This window comes from Bubalus bubalis, chromosome 1 (genome assembly GCF_019923935.1).
Source record: "Bubalus bubalis isolate 160015118507 breed Murrah chromosome 1, NDDB_SH_1, whole genome shotgun sequence".
In the NCBI taxonomy this organism is placed as follows: Eukaryota; Metazoa; Chordata; class Mammalia; order Artiodactyla; family Bovidae; genus Bubalus; species Bubalus bubalis.
The window spans coordinates 180,955,626-180,975,912 of record NC_059157.1 but is presented as its reverse complement, the minus strand read 5'-3'; the positions used below and the strand labels follow the sequence as shown (position 1 = coordinate 180,975,912).

General features: G+C 46.5%; 2 protein-coding genes across 6 annotated transcripts in view; both read left to right on the top strand.

Annotated features, from left to right (window-relative positions):
• TMEM108 (transmembrane protein 108) overlaps window positions 1–4,426 on the top strand; it is a 406,452-nt gene extending 402,026 nt beyond the window's left edge. For all 4 annotated transcript variants that reach the window (XM_044947068.2, XM_025291700.3, XM_044947070.2 and 1 more), the window contains one exon: window positions 4,077–4,426. In XM_044947068.2, coding sequence (XP_044803003.2) covers window positions 4,077–4,199 — 123 coding nt within the window. In that variant the 3' untranslated portion in view covers window positions 4,200–4,426. The remainder of the gene's footprint in view (window positions 1–4,076) is intronic.
• A 3,507-nt stretch (window positions 4,427–7,933) lies between these two features.
• BFSP2 (beaded filament structural protein 2) overlaps window positions 7,934–20,287 on the top strand; it is a 77,990-nt gene continuing 65,636 nt past the window's right edge. The window contains exon 1 of one of the 2 annotated variants that reach the window (XM_044947052.2): window positions 7,934–8,562. In XM_044947052.2, the coding sequence (XP_044802987.1) occupies window positions 7,939–8,562 (624 nt within the window). In that variant the 5' untranslated portion in view covers window positions 7,934–7,938. The remainder of the gene's footprint in view (window positions 8,563–20,287) is intronic. The other variant, XM_006058754.4, reaches the window with a different exon arrangement.

Genomic DNA, 20,287 nt, shown 5'->3' with positions numbered 1-20,287 from the left:
TCCTAGCATGTCCCTTCTCCCTCCTGGGCATCCCCCTCACTGTCCACTCAGTGACTCAGTGACGCACCACTCAGGGTGCAGTCCAACAGTCACTTCCTCAGAGAAGCCTCCCCTGACTGCCGAGCTGGGCACCCTCTCCTATCATCAGGTCTCAGCTCCTGTGCTTTTCCACTGTGGCATGTACCAGGGTTGTAATTATTCAGCCATAGGTCTGACATGACAATTTTGAGTCTCTCGCCCCCACACTGCTAACCCCAAGGGGAAGTTCTAAGGCACTGATTTTACTCGCCTACCAGCAGTATTGGCACATTCAATCATCTCCTCCTTAAACCATTTCTTCACTGGCATCCCAGCCCCATCCTGTCCTGTTCCCTCCCACCGCCAGCAGCTCCTCCTTAATCTCCATCATGGCCCCCTGTCCTTTCCCCAAGCTCCAGTCACAGGAGGGCCCAGGCTCAGTGCTCCCACTGCTTCTCTTCTCTGTGAGAGAGTTCCGTGACTTTAAGGCCCATTTCTCACCATGACTACCAAGTTCTGCTCTAGCCTGGCCATCTCGCCTGAGCCCCAGACCCATGTGCCCAGCTACCGATGCACACATTTCACGGGCATCTCATAGTGAACAGCCCGAGACTGATCTCTCAGGTTTCCCTGCCACCTCAATGCCCGGAAGCCCCCTGGTGTTTCTCATGATTAGATGGTACTGCTGGCCACCTTCTCCTCTGACACACCCCACATCCCATCCGTCAACAGCCCCTAGTCCATTGGCTTTTCCTCCACATGAGCAGGTCTCACTACCAGCACTGTGACCACCCCCTACCCCAACGACACCCGCCTAGGCTGCCATCATCCCTCGAACCCAGGATTGTTGCCATCGTTCTGCAAACAGCTCTCCCAGCCGCTGTCTGCCCCCAGTCCCTGCTTGCAGTCTGTCCTCCACACAACAACCAGACCAGCCTTTCAAGGGAGGACCTCATGTCAGTCACAACTTCCAAGCCTCACAGGGCTCCTCCTCACACTCTGGACAAAGTCCAGATTCCTCCTAGCTGGTTTTTTCTCAGGCTTGCCCTGCCTACCTCCTCCCTACTCTGCCAGGCCCCCCAGGAGTACAGGTCTCAGTCCCTAGAGTAAGCTCATCCTGGCACCTGTCTGAAATGCTTTTCTCCCAGCTGCCTCCATCTCTCACTTCCTCCAAGCCTCTGCTGCAGTGCCACCTCCTCAGAGAGGCCTTCCCTGACTGCTCTACACAGGTTAGAACCCCACCTTCCTCCTATCCACGGTGCTCTGTCCCCACCCTGCTTCATTTTTCTTCAGGACTTCTCTCCACCTGGCATTGTACCCTTCTCTCTCTGTTGACTGCTGAGTATACATCTCACCTACTGGAACACATGCTGCCCCAGGGCAGGAGGCTTCCTCACACCCTATGCCCAGCTCCTAGAACAGTGCTGAGCATGTGGTAGGTACTCAGTAAATGGTCATCACATGAGTGAACTTTGCTCACAATCTACCCATCATCCACCCCAAAGCCTGACACACAGTGGACACTCAGAAAAAAAAAATTAGCTGAAGGACAAACAGAGGGACAGGCCTTACAATGGCATTGATCTTTAGCATGACCAGGGTACAATTTGGTGGCAGGAGTGTTCCTGAAAACTGTCACAGTGAGTAAAAAAAAAAAAACAGGTAACTTGGCCCAAGGGCTGGGCCCACTTTGAGTGTGGGCTCTGTTCCCCTGGACCATAAACTGCTTACAAATTGGTAAATGAAAACCAAAAGCCAGAGGACAGTGCTGGTGAGCACAGCACCCACAGCCCCAGGCCACCGTGGGACACAGGCCAGAGACCCTGCTAGGACCCAGGGTCAGGGGTCTGCAGCAGCGCCAAGCTTGGCTGGCTTCAGAGTGGGTTTCTCACCCTCTCCCAGTCGGCCTGCTCCCCTCATCCTGCTGTATTCCCAGTAACAGCAGTTGTGCCCTGTCCCCCGGGCACAGAGGCCCTGCCCACCCACACAGCCACCGCAGTCATGGGGCCATGAGCTCACTGCCAGGCTGCCAGCTTTGGAGGCTGCCAAGTGCTTCGCCTAAGCAAGTTTCCCTGGCACCCTGCTCCCCTGCTGGGCTGATGAAAACAGCAAAACAGAACTGTGTGGGCAGAATTGTGGTGCCCAGAAGCGTTTGGAAACTTTTTCATGCTTTCTCCTCTTTTTCCCTCCCTCCTTCCTTTATTTTTCCTTCCTGCCTTAGTTATTTTCTACATAACTTTCTCTTTTTTTTAACACAGAATAACTTCCCCAATGTGGTTTGCCCTTAAACTCTTGTGAGGACTGTAAAACCACAGCACATCTCTGGCTCCAAACTCTCCATCAGCTTAACCCCAAAGCCCAATGAAGAAAGAGGATTTCTGTCCCCTCGCTGACACGCTGCCCTGGTCTCCTCTCTTAGACAGCTGGCCCCACGTCCACCCCTAAGATGAGCGAAGGAAATTCTTGTCTTCTGAAGACATTTTACAACAAATGGCCTTTCTTCCTTTCTCTCCTTATTACCCATAAATAATATATACTTGTCAAAAATTGCATGCTTTTTATTCATTTTGGGGGGAGTATAGTGCAGTGAAAACAAAAACAAAAAAGTCTGCACGTTTTGTTTAAAAATAAATTTCAGAGTATTGATCATGACATCTTAAATTGAAGCCATTTCTAAGCTGATGCTGCTGCTGCTAAGTCGCCTCAGTCGTGTCCGACTCTGTGCGACCCCATAGACGGCAGCCCACCAGGCTCCCCCATCCCTGGGATTCTCCAGGCAAGAACACTGGAGTGGGTTGCCATTTCCTTCTCCAATGCAGGAAAGTGAAAAGTGAAAGTGAAGTCGCTCAGTCGTGTCTGACCTCTAGCGACCCCATAGACTGCGGCCTACCAGGCTCCTCCACCCATGGGATTTTCCAGGCAAGAGTACTGGAGTGGGGTGCCATTGCCTTCTCCATTTCTAAGCTGGTCTGGCCTAAACCAGTTACACCCAAGTCTGCCACTGAGTCTTTGCCCTACAATAGCCTGCAGGCTCTGAGGCTTCCGTTGTGTGGAACTGGAACAAACTGTGGCTTTTTTTCTCTATGTCAACACCTGGGCTGGAGTCTGAGAACTGCTATTGCATAGCCCCCATCTGCCTCCATGACTGAGGCCGAAGTCATTCAGATGACCTGAGCGGGTTGTCTGTTTCTAGGCTTTCCCCCTCCTGGGTCTGTGTAGATGGACTGAATTTTTCAGTCACCTATTGTGCAGTCACACAGAAATTCAGATCCATTCAGCTCAGCACATCCAATGCTATAAGAAACAGGCTTAGAATTCTGACCAGGCTCTGGGAGGACTCGGGAGGGAGGAATGAACTCTGCAGGTTCTGGTAGGTGGGTCTCAGGAGAAGAAAGAGGAGAGCAAGTGCTGGGTGTGTTCAGGAAAGAAAAGTGGTGAGGCCTCCTGGAGGTCTGTGGGGAAAAGGTGGAAGGAGAGTCTGGGGCCCAAGGGGACCAGGTTTTGCCCACTAGGGCAGCGAGCTGTACACCACGGACAGCTGTACACGCGTGGACAGCAATGCTACCTCTTGCAGCCTAGAGTGGAGATGATTCAGGAAGCAGGAACCCTTCTTTGGAAGCTGCTATGAAGATCTGAAAAAAGAGCAGACAGATCTCTGAACCCCAGCATCAGCAGTGAGGATGATGACAAGTGGTTAAGATGAAGAGAAGATAGGTAAAAGGGATTAAGAGGTACAAACCTCCAGTTATATAATAAATAAGCCTCACGGATGTAATGGTACAGCATAAGGGATATGGTCAATAATATTGTAATAACTTTGTTTGAGGGCACAGGTTATTGGGCTTATCATGGTGACCATCTCATAATATGTGTAAATGTCAAATCTCTATGCAGTACACTGGAAATTCATGTAACTTTGTATGTCAACTACATTTCAATAACTTTTTTCATATTTACCAAGCACTCCCAAGTGGAAGTAAATGTTCCAGTGGGTATGTAAGAATGGCCACCTGATGACCCCTCCCCAGCTCACCCTGTCTCCTCCCTCTGTCCTCCAGGACCAGCTATCAGAGCCCCGCTCCCCAGCCAATGGCGACTACAGAGACACCGGGATGGTCCTCGTTAACCCCTTCTGCCAAGAAACGCTGTTTGTGGGAAATGATCAAGTGTCGGAGATCTAACTAAGCAGCAGCCCTCGCTTTACTGGTCCCCACCTTCCATCTCTAACTTATCAATATACAAATATATATTATAAATATAATCTTTGTGTAACCCTGACTTGATGAGAAACATTTTCAGCAGCTTTTTTTTCCTAAGAATTGTCAACATCTTTTTTATAAGTGTGGTTTAAAAAAAAAAAATCTTGGCGGAACAATCCATGGCCTTTATAAAATAAAGGTATTTCTAAGCAAAGCAGTTGCATTGATTGCTTCTCTTAATAACTGTCCTTGTACGTGGGGGTCCCAGCAGCCCCAGGCAGGTGAGAGAAGAGACTGGCCTGTACAAGTGGATATTAAAATGGCCAAGTGCAAGGCCTCTGAGGCTTCCTACAGCTCTAGTTCCTCTTGATTCAATGGGAAGGACCCCATTTCCGTCCCCTCATCCGCACCTAGTGACGGGAACTGGGCACCTGGAAGGACGCTGGCGGACAAGGAAGAGGGAGCCCTGAGCCCTGTGACGGCACCAATGGCTGTCGAGGGTAATTGCATCCGAGGTGTGGACAAAGGCTGGCGTGTGGAGGCGGAAAGGACCGCAGTGTCCTCCGGCCACGCCCCCTGACAGCCCCCTCAGGGAGCCCCCACTGTGCTAACATCAGGACTACTTTCCCCTCCGCCAGCAGGAGGCTCCCCTTCAAGTGTATCCCCACATTCTCCCACCACCCTCAAATGCATTAGACACGGTGCCTTTCTCTGGAGACTGTTTGAATGTGGATCCCAGCCCCGGAGCTTTGAAATGCTTGCCCTTCCTCAAGGATCCAATGTTTGGGGGTTCACCTTTGTTTTCTCGAAAGACCATCACATCACCCCCCTGAGGAACGTGTTTGTGGAAGAAGCCTTGGAGTGTGGAGCTGTAGTTTTCTAAACCTTCCTCCCAGGATCTTAAAATAACAAGATTGCCAAAGCGGATCTCTCAGAAGACATCGCTGTATCTGTGCTGGGCGCTGCAGACCTGCCTGGGGGTCACCAGGGGTCTTCACCTCTCACTGGTCTCTCCGTCGGTGGTCTCCCGCTGCCCCACCCCCACCCCGGGGTCCACAAACCAACAAGGCTCAGACCCCCGGAGACAGGAGAAGGGCTTCCAGAGATGGCTGCTTATCCATTTTTTCCCCTAATATATAGTGGCTAATAGAGAAGATAACTGCTTTGGCACTTCCTTTCTCTAAATGAAAGATAGTTTGATAGTATATTTTGATTATAGATGTTCTTATAGTCAGATTGGGACCCGAACTTGAATGTTGAGTCATATGTTTGTGTTATTGCTGTGGTCTTTTTATCATACCTTTTTCCTTTCCTACATTTTCCTTTTTAAAAAATGGCCTTTAAACTTGTGTGTTCTCAATGTCGTATGAATGTACTTAACATGAGTTTGGTGATTGTCTCTCTTCAAAGACTCTTCAACCCATAAGGAAGCAGGTTACATGTTGCTCTGAGACTCATTTCCCAGCGCATTGCTGTCTGATCTTTCAAACTTATCATAATATTTCTGTCAGTGATTGCATTTAAAATATCAGTGTGTGTGTATATAGAGAAAGAAATCTGTTTGTAAAGTAGAATTTATATATAATATATGTAATCAGAGATACATATGTTATATATACATATGTGGGATGTATGACTTATTTTTCCTTATACACAGAATTCAGCTATCATGTATATATAAATAAACTTATTTTATTAGCCAGAGCATTAAGTTGCTAATACATTTTGCATTCTTTTCATTTTTAGATAACTTTTAAGTCTTCCTTAAGTACCAACACCATGTATCCATCTGTATCTATTTTAACAGTAAGTTGGATTTTTATCAGTGTGATGAGCTAATAGCCATTTATCATTTGTTAAAACAAATTCTTTAGGCCATGCTTGGGATTTCTCCCCCAAAAGTCATTTGTCTATGGGTCTTTGAAGATATTGGTGTCAAGATACATCCTCTTCATCTGCCCCTCCCTGGACTCTGGACCATATTGTAAATATCTTCAGTCAGAGAAATATGAAGTTAACCTGACCACAGAGTGTCACCATTTCACAGAGTAACAGTGCCTAAACGTGGCACTATTGCAAACAATTTTTGTGGCTTGAGCCCTCCGTTCATTCTTGAATGATCCATCCTGGAATTCCTGCAGCTCCTGGGGCCCATTAGCATCACCTGTTTTAGGAGGATGTCATTATAATGCAGACTAGTGGGAGCCATGGGCCTTCAGGTACATCAAGAAAGGGTGCTTTCCGTTCACAGCAAGAAAGCCTCATCTAAATAAACAAGGGGCACTGTCAGCCTTTACTTGATCTGATTGGTTACTTAACCTGATAATCATATATTCAACATTGATATTCATAAAGTACTTTCCATGTCATTTCAAATAGAAAAAGTAGGAGGAGGGAAAAAAGGAAAGAGCACATAGAATGTTCCAGTAAGTGACCAGCTTTTTTAACTCTGTGTGTGTGACCTTGGGCAGGTACCCTGTTTTCTGGGTGTTAGGAGACAGGGGGATTCTAGATAAGTCACTGGACTTGGAGTCAGAAGAAGACTTCTCATCCCAGCTCTGCCACTTCCTGGACAGGAAACTTCAGGTAAGTCACGCAGCTCTCAGGACTGTCATCACGCAAGGGAGAACAGGTGGTCCTGGGCCGTGTGATGATACTCCTGGAGTTGTGCAGTGCACAGCCCTAATGGCAGTGCATGTCAACCTTGATCCTGCTTCCTGAGGTCAAATTGAGGACTCAGTGTAGTAAGCATGGGAATGTGCACAGTACCGGCTGCATTCAGCTCACCACCTCCCCTTCTCTCCTCGAGGTGCGTCCCCACATTGCAGGATCTGGGTTTTGGTTACTTCTTTTCTCTAGGGTTAAACTTAAATGCAGTGGATTTCAGGTCCATTCTGTTACACTGGGGACTGCAATAGCCTTTCTGGATACTGAGGGCATAAGTTAAAGCTCAGGGGGTGTCATCCAATACTAGCTTGGAGCACCCTTTAAGATTTTTAACCAGAAAACCTCTTTTTATGTGTACTAGCTTTCTGGCAGATGGGGAAGCCAAGGCACAGGGAACATCCAGAGCATGTATGGCCAACATGTGTAAGAACTGAATTTGCCCACAGTCCCTTTCTAGTGCATCAGCGAGTTAGAGCCCAGGCCCGTGCATGGAAAATAAGGTGCAGAGAAGGGAAGCAATGTGGTCAAGGTCAAGCAACTGACGAACACCATGCTCGGGGGCAGAAAGGCGCCAGGCAGGGACCTGATCTGCTGCTGGGTCTGAGGGAGCCTGGAAGAGGCAACAGGCTTAGTTTGTTTCTTTTGAGTCCCTGAGGCTGCTTCCCACCAAGGCTGGTTCACAGTCATCTCCAGGCACATGTCCACAGTCACACACGCAGCACAGGTAGAGCTGGAGAGCACTGACGTTAGCCCTGAAGCACCTGGAGTCAGTCCTGGCTCAGCCACTCTCTCTACTTCTGATCTAATGGCCTTGAGCTTCAGTTTTCTCATCTGTGAAATGGGACTGCTGGGTGTCAGCCTTGCCCTCCTAGGTAGTGAAATATACAGGCCCAGATGAGCCACCCCCACAGCCTACACGGATCCAGCCTCCCCACCACCCACAGAAAAATCTAGGAGGTCAGGCACATGATCCTGCTGAGAACGCCTGAGCGCCTCTCTGCACACAGCCCTGGGCGGGCCATTTCCCTTTCAGCTTGGTGAATGGTGGAAACTCATGGAAAACAGCAGACAAAGCAGCCCTGGCACAGGGAAGCTTCCAGAGAGGCCCAGTCACGGGGATGCTGGGGCTGGAAACCAAAAACCACTGTGCTCTGTAAGTCCCCTAGGCACAGCAGAGGCAGAAGGGGAGATGAGCACCAGGCGAGTGGTGGTGGACGCGCCCGCAGAGGCCAGCTCCAGCATGCCTCTGCAGAGGCACAAGGCGTCCTTCAGGGCAGCTCAGTCACCGTCCTCCCTGGACGGCCTCCCAGCTTCCAGGACCGTTGCCGTGAGTGGTTATGTCCGAACACCCAGAGTCTATGTAGGGATGACACCCAGTGGGCCCACAGGTGGCCTGGGTGCCCGCGTGACCCGCAGGGCCCTGGGCATCAGCAGCGTCTTCCTGCAGGGCCTGCGGAGCTCAGGCCTGGCCACGGCACCTGCTCCCAGCCTGGAGAGGGACCTTGGTGCCGTCGAGGACCTGGGGGGTTGCCTGGTGGAATACATGGCCAAGGTACATGCCCTGGAGAAAATCAGCCAGGAGCTGGAGGCACAGCTGCGCATGCACCTGGAGAGCAAAGCTACGCGATCAGAGAACTGGGGTGCCCTCCGGGCCTCATGGGCCAGCAGCTGCCAGCAGGTGAGTGCCTGAGAGAGGATGCTGACTGGCTGCCTGCTGCCCCATCTCTGGGGGTCATTAAAGAGAGAAAGGGTGCTGAGGCGGGGTGGGAGGTGGAGGGGGCAAGGAAGTGAGTGGCCTGAGGCCAGAGAGACTGACCATAACCCCTTACACTTCCATGCTAAAAACATTAATGACAGTGATAAAAAGAATAAAAGGGGGCACCATTTATTAAGGTGCCCTCGGGGCCAGGCCCATGCCAGACCCTCCGAGACACTGTCTCCTCTAGGATTCAAAGCAGTACTGTGCAGAGGATCGTTCACTGGTTGCATTTTTAGATGAGAAAACCGAGGCACAAAGAAGTTATGTGCCCCAAATCACACAGCCAATGGGGAAACAGAGCTGAGGTTTGAACCTAAATTTTTCCATCTCCAAAGCTTGCATTTCTCCCCTCAGCCTGGGCTGACTCTGTAACTTTGTGTTAAGAAAGGGTTTTTACAGCCTTCATCAAGCGGAATGGTTTTTACAGCCATCAGCACCACCCAACGGCTGTGGCATTACAGACGATGGCTAAATGGAGGCGTGTTCCTACTTGCATCAATTCAGGGCTGTCCTGTAGAAATCTGAGCCATGCAGGTAATTGACAAATTTATTACCCACAGTAATAAAAGTAAAAAGAAACATGTGAGGTTCATATTAGTGTATTTTATTTAACTCATTATATTTTAAATGTTATTTCAACATATAATCAATACTAAAATTATTACTGAGATAATTTACATTTGGATAGAAGTTCTGCAATGATGGAAAAGTACTGTATCCATACCATCTAGTTATCTCTGGCTACTGAGCACTTGATGCGTGGCTAATGAGAATGAGGAACCGAGATTTTTCTTTTATTTCATTTTCATTCCTTTAAATTTAAACAGCCACAAGTGGCCAGTGGCTACCTTGACCAGGGCAGGGCACAGAGGTTTCCTCCTTGCTTGGTCAGGACCTGCTCTCCAGGGTGGTTCTGCAGGATGCTGAGATCATCAGTCACGTCTGCTTGCAGCCTGTGGTTCTGACACTGGGCCCGCAGCTAGCTTTGCACATTTCATGTCTCTTTGTGGTGGCTGGCTTCTCTGTTCCCCTCCTCCCACAAATGCTGGCCTTGGCATCCCTCTGAGCTAAATCAGCCTCTAGCCGAGCCAGGAACTGCCAGCTCAGACCCCTTGCACCCTGCGGCTCAGCACACAGCCCCCAGGGGAACATCACAGACCTTCATTCATGTGTGACTGGGTGATGCTGGGCAGACACACTCAGGGGCTCCCCATTTGCCCCTCTTGCCTCCCACTTCATCCCCTGGAGGCTTCTCCACTGCCAGCTGGTGCCCAGCAGACAGCACAGTACACATGACACCCAACACTGTCCTCTCGGCTCTTCCTCAGAGCTGCTGCTCTGCTCACATCCATCTGTGTTGGGAGGAGAGCCATCTCAGAGCAGCCTGGGGCCTTGAAGCTGACAAATCTCAGCCAGCCATTCCTCCAGGGTTCTCCAACAGTAATAATACCAAATTTTTGTGTCCTACAAGCCACCAGAATGCCCCTATTCCAATATTTCTTTATTTCATTGGAAAAGACTCTGATGCTGGGAGGGATTGGGGGCAGGAGGAGAAGGGGACGACAGAGGATGAGATGGCTGGATGGCATCACTGACTCGATGGACGTGAGTCTGAGTGAAGTCCGGGAGTTGGTGATGGACAGGGAGGCCTGGTGTGCTGCGATTCATGGGGTCTCAAAGAGTCGGACATGACTGAGCGACTGAACTGAACTGAACTGAATATTTCTTTATTGGAATATTCTGATATTTCAGCTCCTGCCAGATAATTTCTTACACTCAGCTCCCACACAGACTTTTCATAAGTCAAATGTCCCAATTCCTAAGTCAAAAAGTATAGTGACAAAACTTAGTCCATACTCAACAGAGACTGACTTAATCTGGCTTCAGAGGCTTCAGCAGCTTGCCCAACTTCTTTGAGCCTCAGTTTCCTTATCTATAAAATGGGTATAATAATGCCATGGGTATTCCAACAAGTCCATAGATAAATAAGTTACATAGGTCCTGCCTGTAGGTAGACTACAGATCAGAAAAATGCATAGTGAGAGTGGTACAGGTACAGTGCTGTGGGCTAGACACCAAGACAGTCAGCCCCCAAATAGGGGCCATTTTCATTTTAAGTGACTTGAGATTCTAGCTATGAATACAGAGTTCCCTTTTTCCTCTTTTATGAAACACGGACTTGAAGATTCAGTTAGAACAACCTGTAAAATGGAATTATTTCTGTTTCACATGGCCCAGTCCTCCAGCCATATCTAGCTCTGTTTCATCCAAAAAAATAAATAAGTAAATAAGAAAATCCTACATATCTGAGAAAGACACACAGTTTTTCCTCTGTTGCTGTTGCAAAACTGACCCATGTGGGCTATCCGCCTCCCCCTTCAGCTTTACTAACACCTTCTCTCCACCTGGTATTCTCCACCCAATCACCAGAGGAGAAGGGGAATGATCTCTTGTCCAGAGTGATCTTTTGGACACATGCAATCCATAATGCAAATTCTGCATTATAACCCTGCCCGAACCCTCTAGGCTTCTCCTCACCGACAGGACTAAATCCACAACCCTGAGCTCAGTCCACAGGGCCCTCCCAAAGTCACCTCTGTCCCAGCCACACCACCCACCTGGGAGACTGTGAACACACCGTGTGCCCTCGGCCTGCTGTTCCTCTGTGGCCTCGTGACAGCCTGCACACACATCCACTGCAGCGGTTGCCATGTTGTCCTGCGTCATTTGCATGTCTAGGCCCTCACATACTAGACTCACTTAGGCACATGGACAGGTCAGGTGAACCTGAATTTGGATGTTGGCTCTGCTACCTTCCAGCTGGGCGGCTTTGAGTTGGTTATGTAACTTCTCTGAGCTTGTTTCCTCATTTGCAATTTGGGCGTCACTGTATCTACTGTGTGGAGCTGTTAGGGGGTTAACTGAATGTCACGTACTTGGTCAAATCAGTGGCTAACAGCCTAGAAAGACAGTTTCATTCCTGGCACTGCAGATACCTAGAGCCACATACACGATCGATGGTCAACACTGAGAGGGACCCGTTCCCTTCAAATCCTGGCTCTGCCCCTCACATGGTTGGTCCATGTGAGGGGCACATCCACCCCACACCTCCCTTTCCCTGTCTTTGAGATGGATGAACACCTCACCAGTGGAAAGGGGCCACTATGAGCATGAACTGAAATAAGATGTGAAGGGGGGTTGCATGGACTATGAAGGGCTGTGCGGGTGCAGCGTGGTGTCCTCAAAGAGGACCCGCCCCCCTGGGAGCTGGGCCACAGGCCCTGGGGTTGCTATTGGGACCATGGCCCCCTTCAGGGCCTTAAAAGGACCCCTTACTCCCCGATCCCCAAGCAGTGTCCTCATCACCCAAGGGCCGCAGGAGATCGCTCCCTCCTAAGCCCTATCTATCCCCAAACAGCAGGCCCAGCTTCTGGGCACTGAGAAATGATGCCTTTCCCTCGGGGAGTGGGGCCCACTGCCTCCCTGGGTGCAGGTCATGGAGCCCTAGACTCCCACCCGCCAGTCCCCATAGGGCTCAGGAGGGACCTGTCCCCCAGGCACTCTCCCCCTTTTGGCCTAGTGATCAGCCCCCCGCACCTCCACAGTCCATTTGTTTCAGAATGTGCCTCCTTCTCCTCATGGGGGCTCAGAGGCAGCCACGCATGCCGAGTGCTCCTGGGCTCCTCTGCCCTCACTTGGATTTCTTGGCCTGGAGCTTCCTGCCTGTCTCTCCAAACACCTGTCCCCAGCATTCCCGACACTTCACAACGCTCCTGTACCCTCTCCCCTTGGCAGCCCAGTCTCCTCCACCTGCAGCCACTTCCTCCCCTCTGTGCACCGCCTCCTCATCCTTCAAGTCTATTTCAATGGCACCTCTGCTGTGAAGTCCTCCCTGATCTTCTTTGGCCCCTCAGAACCAGCACTGAGGCCTGGGGTCAAGCTCTCAGTAACTGAGCCCTAAAGGGGCTGAATGGTGGTTGGACACCTAGAGAAAAATGTCACCTTCTCCCTAGCCTGGGCCCCCAACAGAATCCAACATGGACCCCTGTCACCCACGAGTAGGTTGAGCTGGGAAGTCCATTTCAGTGACACTTTCTCAGACTCAGCTCTAGGAGCAATGGAGAAGTTCAGAGCAAGTACCAAGCATGATTTCATGTCCAACACTTCTGTAGCTGTTTGAGAAGGAAAAAGAAAAAAGATTGAGAGGGGATAGTTTTAATGGAGAGTTCCCAGAGCTTTCCTGGGAAGAGGCCCCTCTGCCCCGGAGCCTCCCACAGCCTCTCCACCTCCACCAGGAGTTTTCACCACCAGCCTCGAGGAGACACAGGCGTACTTTCAGAAGAACAAGGAAGAGGGTGAGAGGGGGAAAGAGAGTGCTGTCCCTGTAGACAAAGCCCCAGCATGGGACGTGACCCAGGACGGGGGCTCAGGAGTTCACAGCACAGCAGTCCAGTGAGCAGCCTGGGGAGATCGTCTCCCTTCCGCTTCACTGTGTAAGTTTATCAGCCTTGGAAGAACTGGGGTCAGAGTCAGAGCCAGCTTCATGGGGGCAGACCCACTGCCACACTATGGAGCCCAAACTCTAATAGGCCCCAAAGTTGGGGTTTAAGTCTCAGTAGCTGCCTGCAAAATCCATGGACGGAGGAGCCTGGTGGGCTGCAGTCCATGCGTCACTAAGAGTCGGACACGACTGAGCGACTTCACTTTCACTTCTCACTTTCATGCATTGGAGAAGGAAATGGCAACCCACTCCAGTGTTCTTGCCTGGAGAATCCCAGGGATGCGGAAGCCTGGTGGGCTCCCGTCTGTGGGGTCGCACAGAGTCGGACACGACTGAAGTGACTTAGCAGCAGCAGCAGCTGCCATATTGAAACTTTCACTAGCTGTTTCTTTGAATTCTTGTTTTGTAAGTGAAGTCCGACGGCACAGTGAAGCGTGTGTCAGGGACTTGGAGCCTCGGCTCCCCTGTCTCTCTCGGACAGCCAGGTCCTGTGACCCCTTGCAACTCAAGGCCTCTTCTGACCTCCCCTCCTTGCCCCACCCCCAGCAAAGGCCTGGTCACAGGGGCAGGGAGGGTCAGGGTGGTGTCTCGGCGGGCAGATCCGAGACTGGCAGCACCACAGTGCATTCAACAGGCAACTGACAGGAGAAAGGTGAGCCTTTCACCCACCCTCGATCCAGGTGCCTACAGAGCATTACTGAGGTTCAGTACTCTTAGGGGCCTGTTGTCCTCCATGTTAGGGTGGCCAGTCTGTAGAAAGGGAGATGCCTGGCTGGACTTCCCCACCCCTGGCCAGGATCTAGCACATCAGTCCAGTAGCTGGCAGGAAGGGTAACCCCATAGTAGCAGGCCTCACAGCTCCCCCAAATCACAGGGCATGGCCCCCCGGGTGCCTGTGGGTTGCATCTGTGCCTTGATTGCCCCTGTACTCAAAGGACTACAAAATTAAACAGCAAAAATGAGTAGGACAGGTCAAGAGAAAAAATAGAAAGAAAGGAAAATTCTAATACCTTTCAAGGCACCCCTTTTCCTGCTTTTTGAAAGCAGGAAAGCACAAGGAGCTCTGTGCTTTCATTTTACACTGGGACTTACAAAGTATGAAGCCTGTCCTAGTTAGAGTTAAATGTATATGAAGTTCTTTTTAATGTCCAAACGTCTCTCTCAGCGACTCAGCTGTGTTAGAATAGAAACTCTCAGCTACTTCTGCTCAGCAGTAAAACAGATGGAAGAACTCCCAGATGGTGGCCAAGAGGTCAAGGAGGACCCGGGTACCAGCTCAGGCAGAAAAGGTGGTCCTTTCCCTCTCTGGCTTTGCTTAGTGCTCTGACTTTTCATGCCAAGTGAATAACGCTGATAATAAGTTCTGGCGGCAACATCAGGCCCTTTCATGCTCAAATATGCCAACCTCAAGCTTGGAATTGGGCAATATCCCTGCCTCAGAGCTGCTCATGAAAGAAGAGTAGGAACAGAGGTGGAGCAGCCACATAGTCAAAGCACCGGGAGTGAGCAGAGGCCAGCGCTGTGAAGAGGCTGCAGGTGGAGGAAAGGGGACCGTGGAGGCTTAAGTCTCCACTGAAATTAGTGGTCTCCATGGGAGAAAACAGCGGCTTATACCTCCAATGGCGAGGGCTGTCAGCTGGAGGCAAGGAGAAGTCAAAACTATTGAAAGGCAAAAGGATTCAAATTTCAAATGGGCCTGATTTTAATATTTCCCCCACTCTCACAGTCTCTCTTTCTGTCCCTTGCAGAGAAGGAGTCCATACTCTGAGAATCTATCTATTTGGGGAAACTACCAGAAACAGGGAATCTGGATCCAGGCCAGGTTTCTCTCCTCACAGCACTTGGGGTCCTAGCAGTTTTTTGTTTTGTTTAAAAAAAAAAAAAGATATGAGAAGAACCCTCCCCACTGAATACATGAAAGGCCACAGGGTCACTGTTGTGATTCACAACCTAGTATCCCTGAAAGGCGGAGAGAGGAAGAACCTGAGCAGTTTTAGAACCTGTAAAAGCTTGAATACATTTACCCAAGATAAACCACTCAGTCTGTTTCTCGATAGATACAATGAAGTGAGAGCAGGCCCCTGAGGTAGTCACTCTGTTAGCAGATCTATAAGGGACACTGAAGGATCATTAGAAATGTAACTAAAGAGAGAGAGATACATTGAGAGTTCCTCTGAGGAAGAGTGATGTGTAAGATTGGAAAAATTCCTTGGATGGAACAGGCGAGGGGAAGGAGGCCTAAGGCTCTTGATTGAGTAATACAGGTGGTCAGTAAGCTGCTTTCTAAGAAAAGTTGTTTTTTATTTCTTGAGGGCTCTTCTTTTGCTACATAGAGTCTCTCAGAGGGAGCAGAATTGCTGAAGAAAATAAGGGAGAGACTGAGTCCTGTCACTTGGGGCCTCTAGGCCCTTCCCACACACTAAGTTTAGTCACTCTTAAATCTCTTAAGATCTGTTAAAACGTCAGGTCCATGTTGAGGAAGCCGGCAGAGGAGTCTAGATAATAAGGATGTCCTGCAAGGACTGGGGATTATTAAGCCGGGGAGATTGAGGCCCCACAGACCTGAAGACAAGTTCTTTCTTGATCGCTCTACATCTCGATTCCTCATCTGGATAATGAGGATATTTGGACACTTTCTTCAATGATAAATTGTCTCTAAGAAGAAAACACTGGTAGCCTTCCTGCAGAAATTAAAAAGAAAAGGATGAGTACTGTCTCTACTACTGTGTAACACTGGTCTTAGAGGTAGTAGTCAATTCGATCAGAAAACAATTGGAAAGCACCAAGAATTTGAATACAAGAGGGAAAATGTTGGTCTTCCTGGAGTATCCGAAAGGTTCCATGTGAAAACTTTACCACAAACAATAACATAATTTTAGTAAAGTACCAGGTTACTTAAAAAATTAAAAGTCAATGCCATTGTATCTATAAATAACAAAAAAGATACAATGAAAGAGAAAAATCTTACTTATGATAGCAAAAAATAAAATGAAATGCCTTTACATGAATTTAACAAGAAATGTCCAAAATCTATATGAGACCACCATAAAACTCTCCTGAAAGACCCAAATAGAAAGAAATACCTTGCACTGAAATATAAAGACTTGAAAGCATAAAGATTCCAGTTCTCCCTATTGATTTATAAATTTAATGCAATTCTAATTTTTAAAATAGTAACATTGCTTTTTTAGAGCTAGATGGGTTCATTATAAATTTCACTTGTAAGAGGAAAAAGGCAAGAAGAGCCAAGAAGAAAAACTAAAAAAGAAGAGAAAGCTCTTCCAGATAATAAAACATACTAGAAAGTCTCAATCATTAAAGCAAACAAAGGATAGAAAGTCCACTGAAACGTAAGACAAAATTTAAAAGTAAGCCCCACTGCATATGGAAATTAGTATTGATCAAGGCAGCCTTTGCAACCAAGCCTTTTCAGTGAGTGGTATTCAGGAAACTGGATAGTCATAAGGAAAATAATAAAATCATACCCATTCCTCACTATATTTTAGGATCAATTCCAAATTCATTCTAGATTTAAATGTAAAAGAGGAAGCCACACAAGGCTAAATTCTTTATAACTTGGCTGTGGGGACATTTTTTCTTGATATAATTCAAAATCTAAAAGCAAACTTACTGATCTTTTAAAATATTGATAAATTTGATTACCAAAATTTTTTAAATTTTGCATTCTCAAACAACAACATAAGCATAACTGAAAAATAAATGGCAAACTAAAAAATAAGTATTTGCAACTTAGAATATAAAGGGTTAATATCTCCATTATACAGACAGCATTTAAAATTTAAGGATTAAAAAAAGTCAGCAACACTCTTATTTTTAAGTGGGCTAGAGATATGAATAGACTGTTTACATACAAAAAATAAAAAGAAAAAAATTTACAATCAACTAATTTCTTTTAATTGGAGGATAATTACTTTACAATATTTTGATGGTTTTTGCCATACATTGACATGAATCAGCCACGGGTGCACAGGTGTTCCCCCATTTTGAACTCTCCTCTCTAAAGTTAAAATGTTTTTTAACCACATAAAAGAATGCTCAATTTCAGTCATAATAGTAAAATACAAAAAATAAACAAAATGAAAACCTACCTGAGACCATTTATATCTATCAGATTGGCAAAGCTCCATAAATGTGTCAGTCTGTTCTGTTGGTGAAGCTCTGTGCTCTGCTGTGCTCAGTCGCTCAGTCATGTCCGACTCTTTGTGACTCCATGGACTATAGTCCGCCAGGCTCCTCTGCCCATGAGATTTTCCTGGCAAGAATACTGAAGTGTGTTGCCATTTCCTACTCCAGGGATCTTCCCAACCCAGGGATTGAACCCACGTCTCTACGTCTCCCACATTGTCATGAGGATTCTTTACCACTGTGCCACCTGGGAAGCCCAGGTGAAGCTCTAGGGAAGTTCATATAATACTGATGGGAATGGAAAATATTGCAATCACTTGTGAAGAGGAATTTGGCAATATCTATACAAATTTATATGCATTTATGTATATTGAAGTTGATCCAGCAATCCCACTTCTAAGACTCTCTCCCAATGACACACTGGCAAAAACATGAACAAGAAGTATGCATAAGACTATTTATTTCAATTCTATGAATAATGGCAAAAAATTGGAAGCAACCCAACTACCTATCAGTAGGGACTAGTTGAATAAGCTGTGAATTATATGTCCACAAAAGAAATGAGAAATAACTCTGTAAACTATTATGGAAAATCTCCAGGATATATTGTTGGGTTACAAGGTGGAGAGAATATGTATGTTATTGACCACTTATCTAAGAAAGAGGAAGGGATATGAGTACATGCATACATATTGCCTTATAATTGAAAAAAATTTTTTAACATGTTTTTAAATGATCACTTACAGGAAGCAGGCAGAGGGAAAAGAAATAGACACTAGAGTTGTTTTAATTTATCTTGTTATGTGGAGATGACTTTGGGACCATGCAAATATTTTAGAGAGTTATAAAACAAAATAAAATCTTAAAGAGAAAGCTCTAAAAATCAAAAAGAAAAAGAAACAAATGAATCCAACTATGTTTCAAATTTATGGTATAATCACACAGAGAAGAACTATTCCAAGTGACTTTTAAAATCACAGTAATCCCTAGTGGGGATGCAGAAGAGTACTGCAAAAAGAATTTCAAATTATTTCAGTAATCATGTTGTTGGTTGTAGGTCAACATAAAATAAATATATATCCATTTCCTAACTCTGATCAGTGAAAAGACTTAGAAACTATGGCCAACCCAGTGGTACTGAGCATTTTTAGCCTCTGGTTTTGGTCTCTAACCACCATCTTTCACTATAAGAACAGAAGCTCCTTGGAGAAATGGCTAGATCCAGGTTTGGGGGCAATGAGTCTGAGAAACCAAGGAAACTATAAAGAACTACTAGAGTCACATTAAAAGATTTAATAGTCAATTTGAATAAACCCCCACTAATCAAAGATGGCAAAATACCAATAAGAATATTAACTATAGTAGATTGAAATACATAAAAATGTTTAAATCTATGCATTCAGTATTGTACTCTTCTCCTCCAAAATCCACCTTGGAGTCTGCTGAGGAACCAACTCAGTTTTTTGAAAACTGGTAGATAATGAGCCAGACGTTTTTCCTGACTTTCCTATAAGAACTATAGGTATATCATGGTTGCAGTTTTAAAAAGAAGAAAAAGAAAAAAAAGAGAGGAAGCATCATTTTGTAGAAGTATTACAGTTAAAAACAAATAAGAATGTAATTATTAATTTTATTTGTATATCATAAAAGTAATTCTTAAAACAGCATTCAAATATCACCACTTTGCAAATAATGTATCTAGGCAATAACAAGTATCAAATAGCTATTAATCCCACAAAAAAAGACCAGCAGACTTGTACCTTCTGATGGAGCACACAACACCACCTATGAAGTAGCCTTGCCAAAAAAAGAAAGAAACAAACAAGAAAATTGCAAGTGATTAAGTCTCAAGAAAGAACTACGGGAAATACAGAGGTCAGATGAACATGTTAACTGACACCATGGGGATGAAGTCAGCAAATCCAGGCAGTAGGAAACTACAGGGGTAACCATCCAATTTTTTCAGCAAGCAAAAATTACCAGGGGAAAAAGGAGAGATGGGGGATCTATAAGTTAAAAGAGATTAAATTGACATATCAGCCCATTGAAATGGACTTTATTTGGACCATTCTTCAAAGAAACTGTAAAAAATATATCAAACAAGTGAAGAAAGAGGAACTGGATATTTGGTGCTATTGAAGAATTGTATTTACTTTTTAGATGCTATGTATATTTAGATTTGTAGAAGTTATGTGGTTTTTTTAAAAGATGCATGTTTATAATTTAGCAATGCCATACTGAAATATCTGAAGAAGAAATAATATCCAGGATTTGTTTAAAACAATCTGGGACAGGATGGAAATGTGAGGGGATATTGGTATAACAAAAGAAGAAAAGAAAAAGCCATGTGTTTATAATCATACTGCTGATGGGTATACGAGGATCCATTATACCATTCTCTTTTTATATATGTTTGACATTTTCACAATAAAAATGATTGATCCGTAGGTATAACATGAAATAATATATGTACATTGCTGGGAGCATACTTAATACCCAATTAAGTTTGTAGAATTGAATAAATGAGAAGATAGCAACGTTAAGTGGGTGGTAACATAAACAACTATGTTTACATGAGAGGTTCAAACCACAGACACTGCAGGAGTTGAGAGAGGAGCGGGGTACTGACTAGCCCTCAGAGGCACCCCCAAGAAATGGAGACCAAATGTGAGACCCAAAGAACCTGCCAGAGGGTGACCCTTCAACCCAGGCCCAGCGTGGACCAAGCTGGGAATTAGGACCAGGTCTGACTGCCTGCAGGGCAATCTGCACTTGGAGCTGACCTCCCAACTGTCAAAGGGAAGGTCTGTATTGGACATTTGTTATAAGTCAGCAAAACAGGTTTTATTAATATTCAGACTACGGCAGTAGGAGAGAGAGACTTCAGAATAGAACTGAGTTCAACTCCACTGAAACAAAAGGTAGGAGGCTTTTTAAATGCTGGTGTGCTACAGGAGAATGCTGAAGGAGGCTGAGGAGGGTGGTCCAGGTGATCCG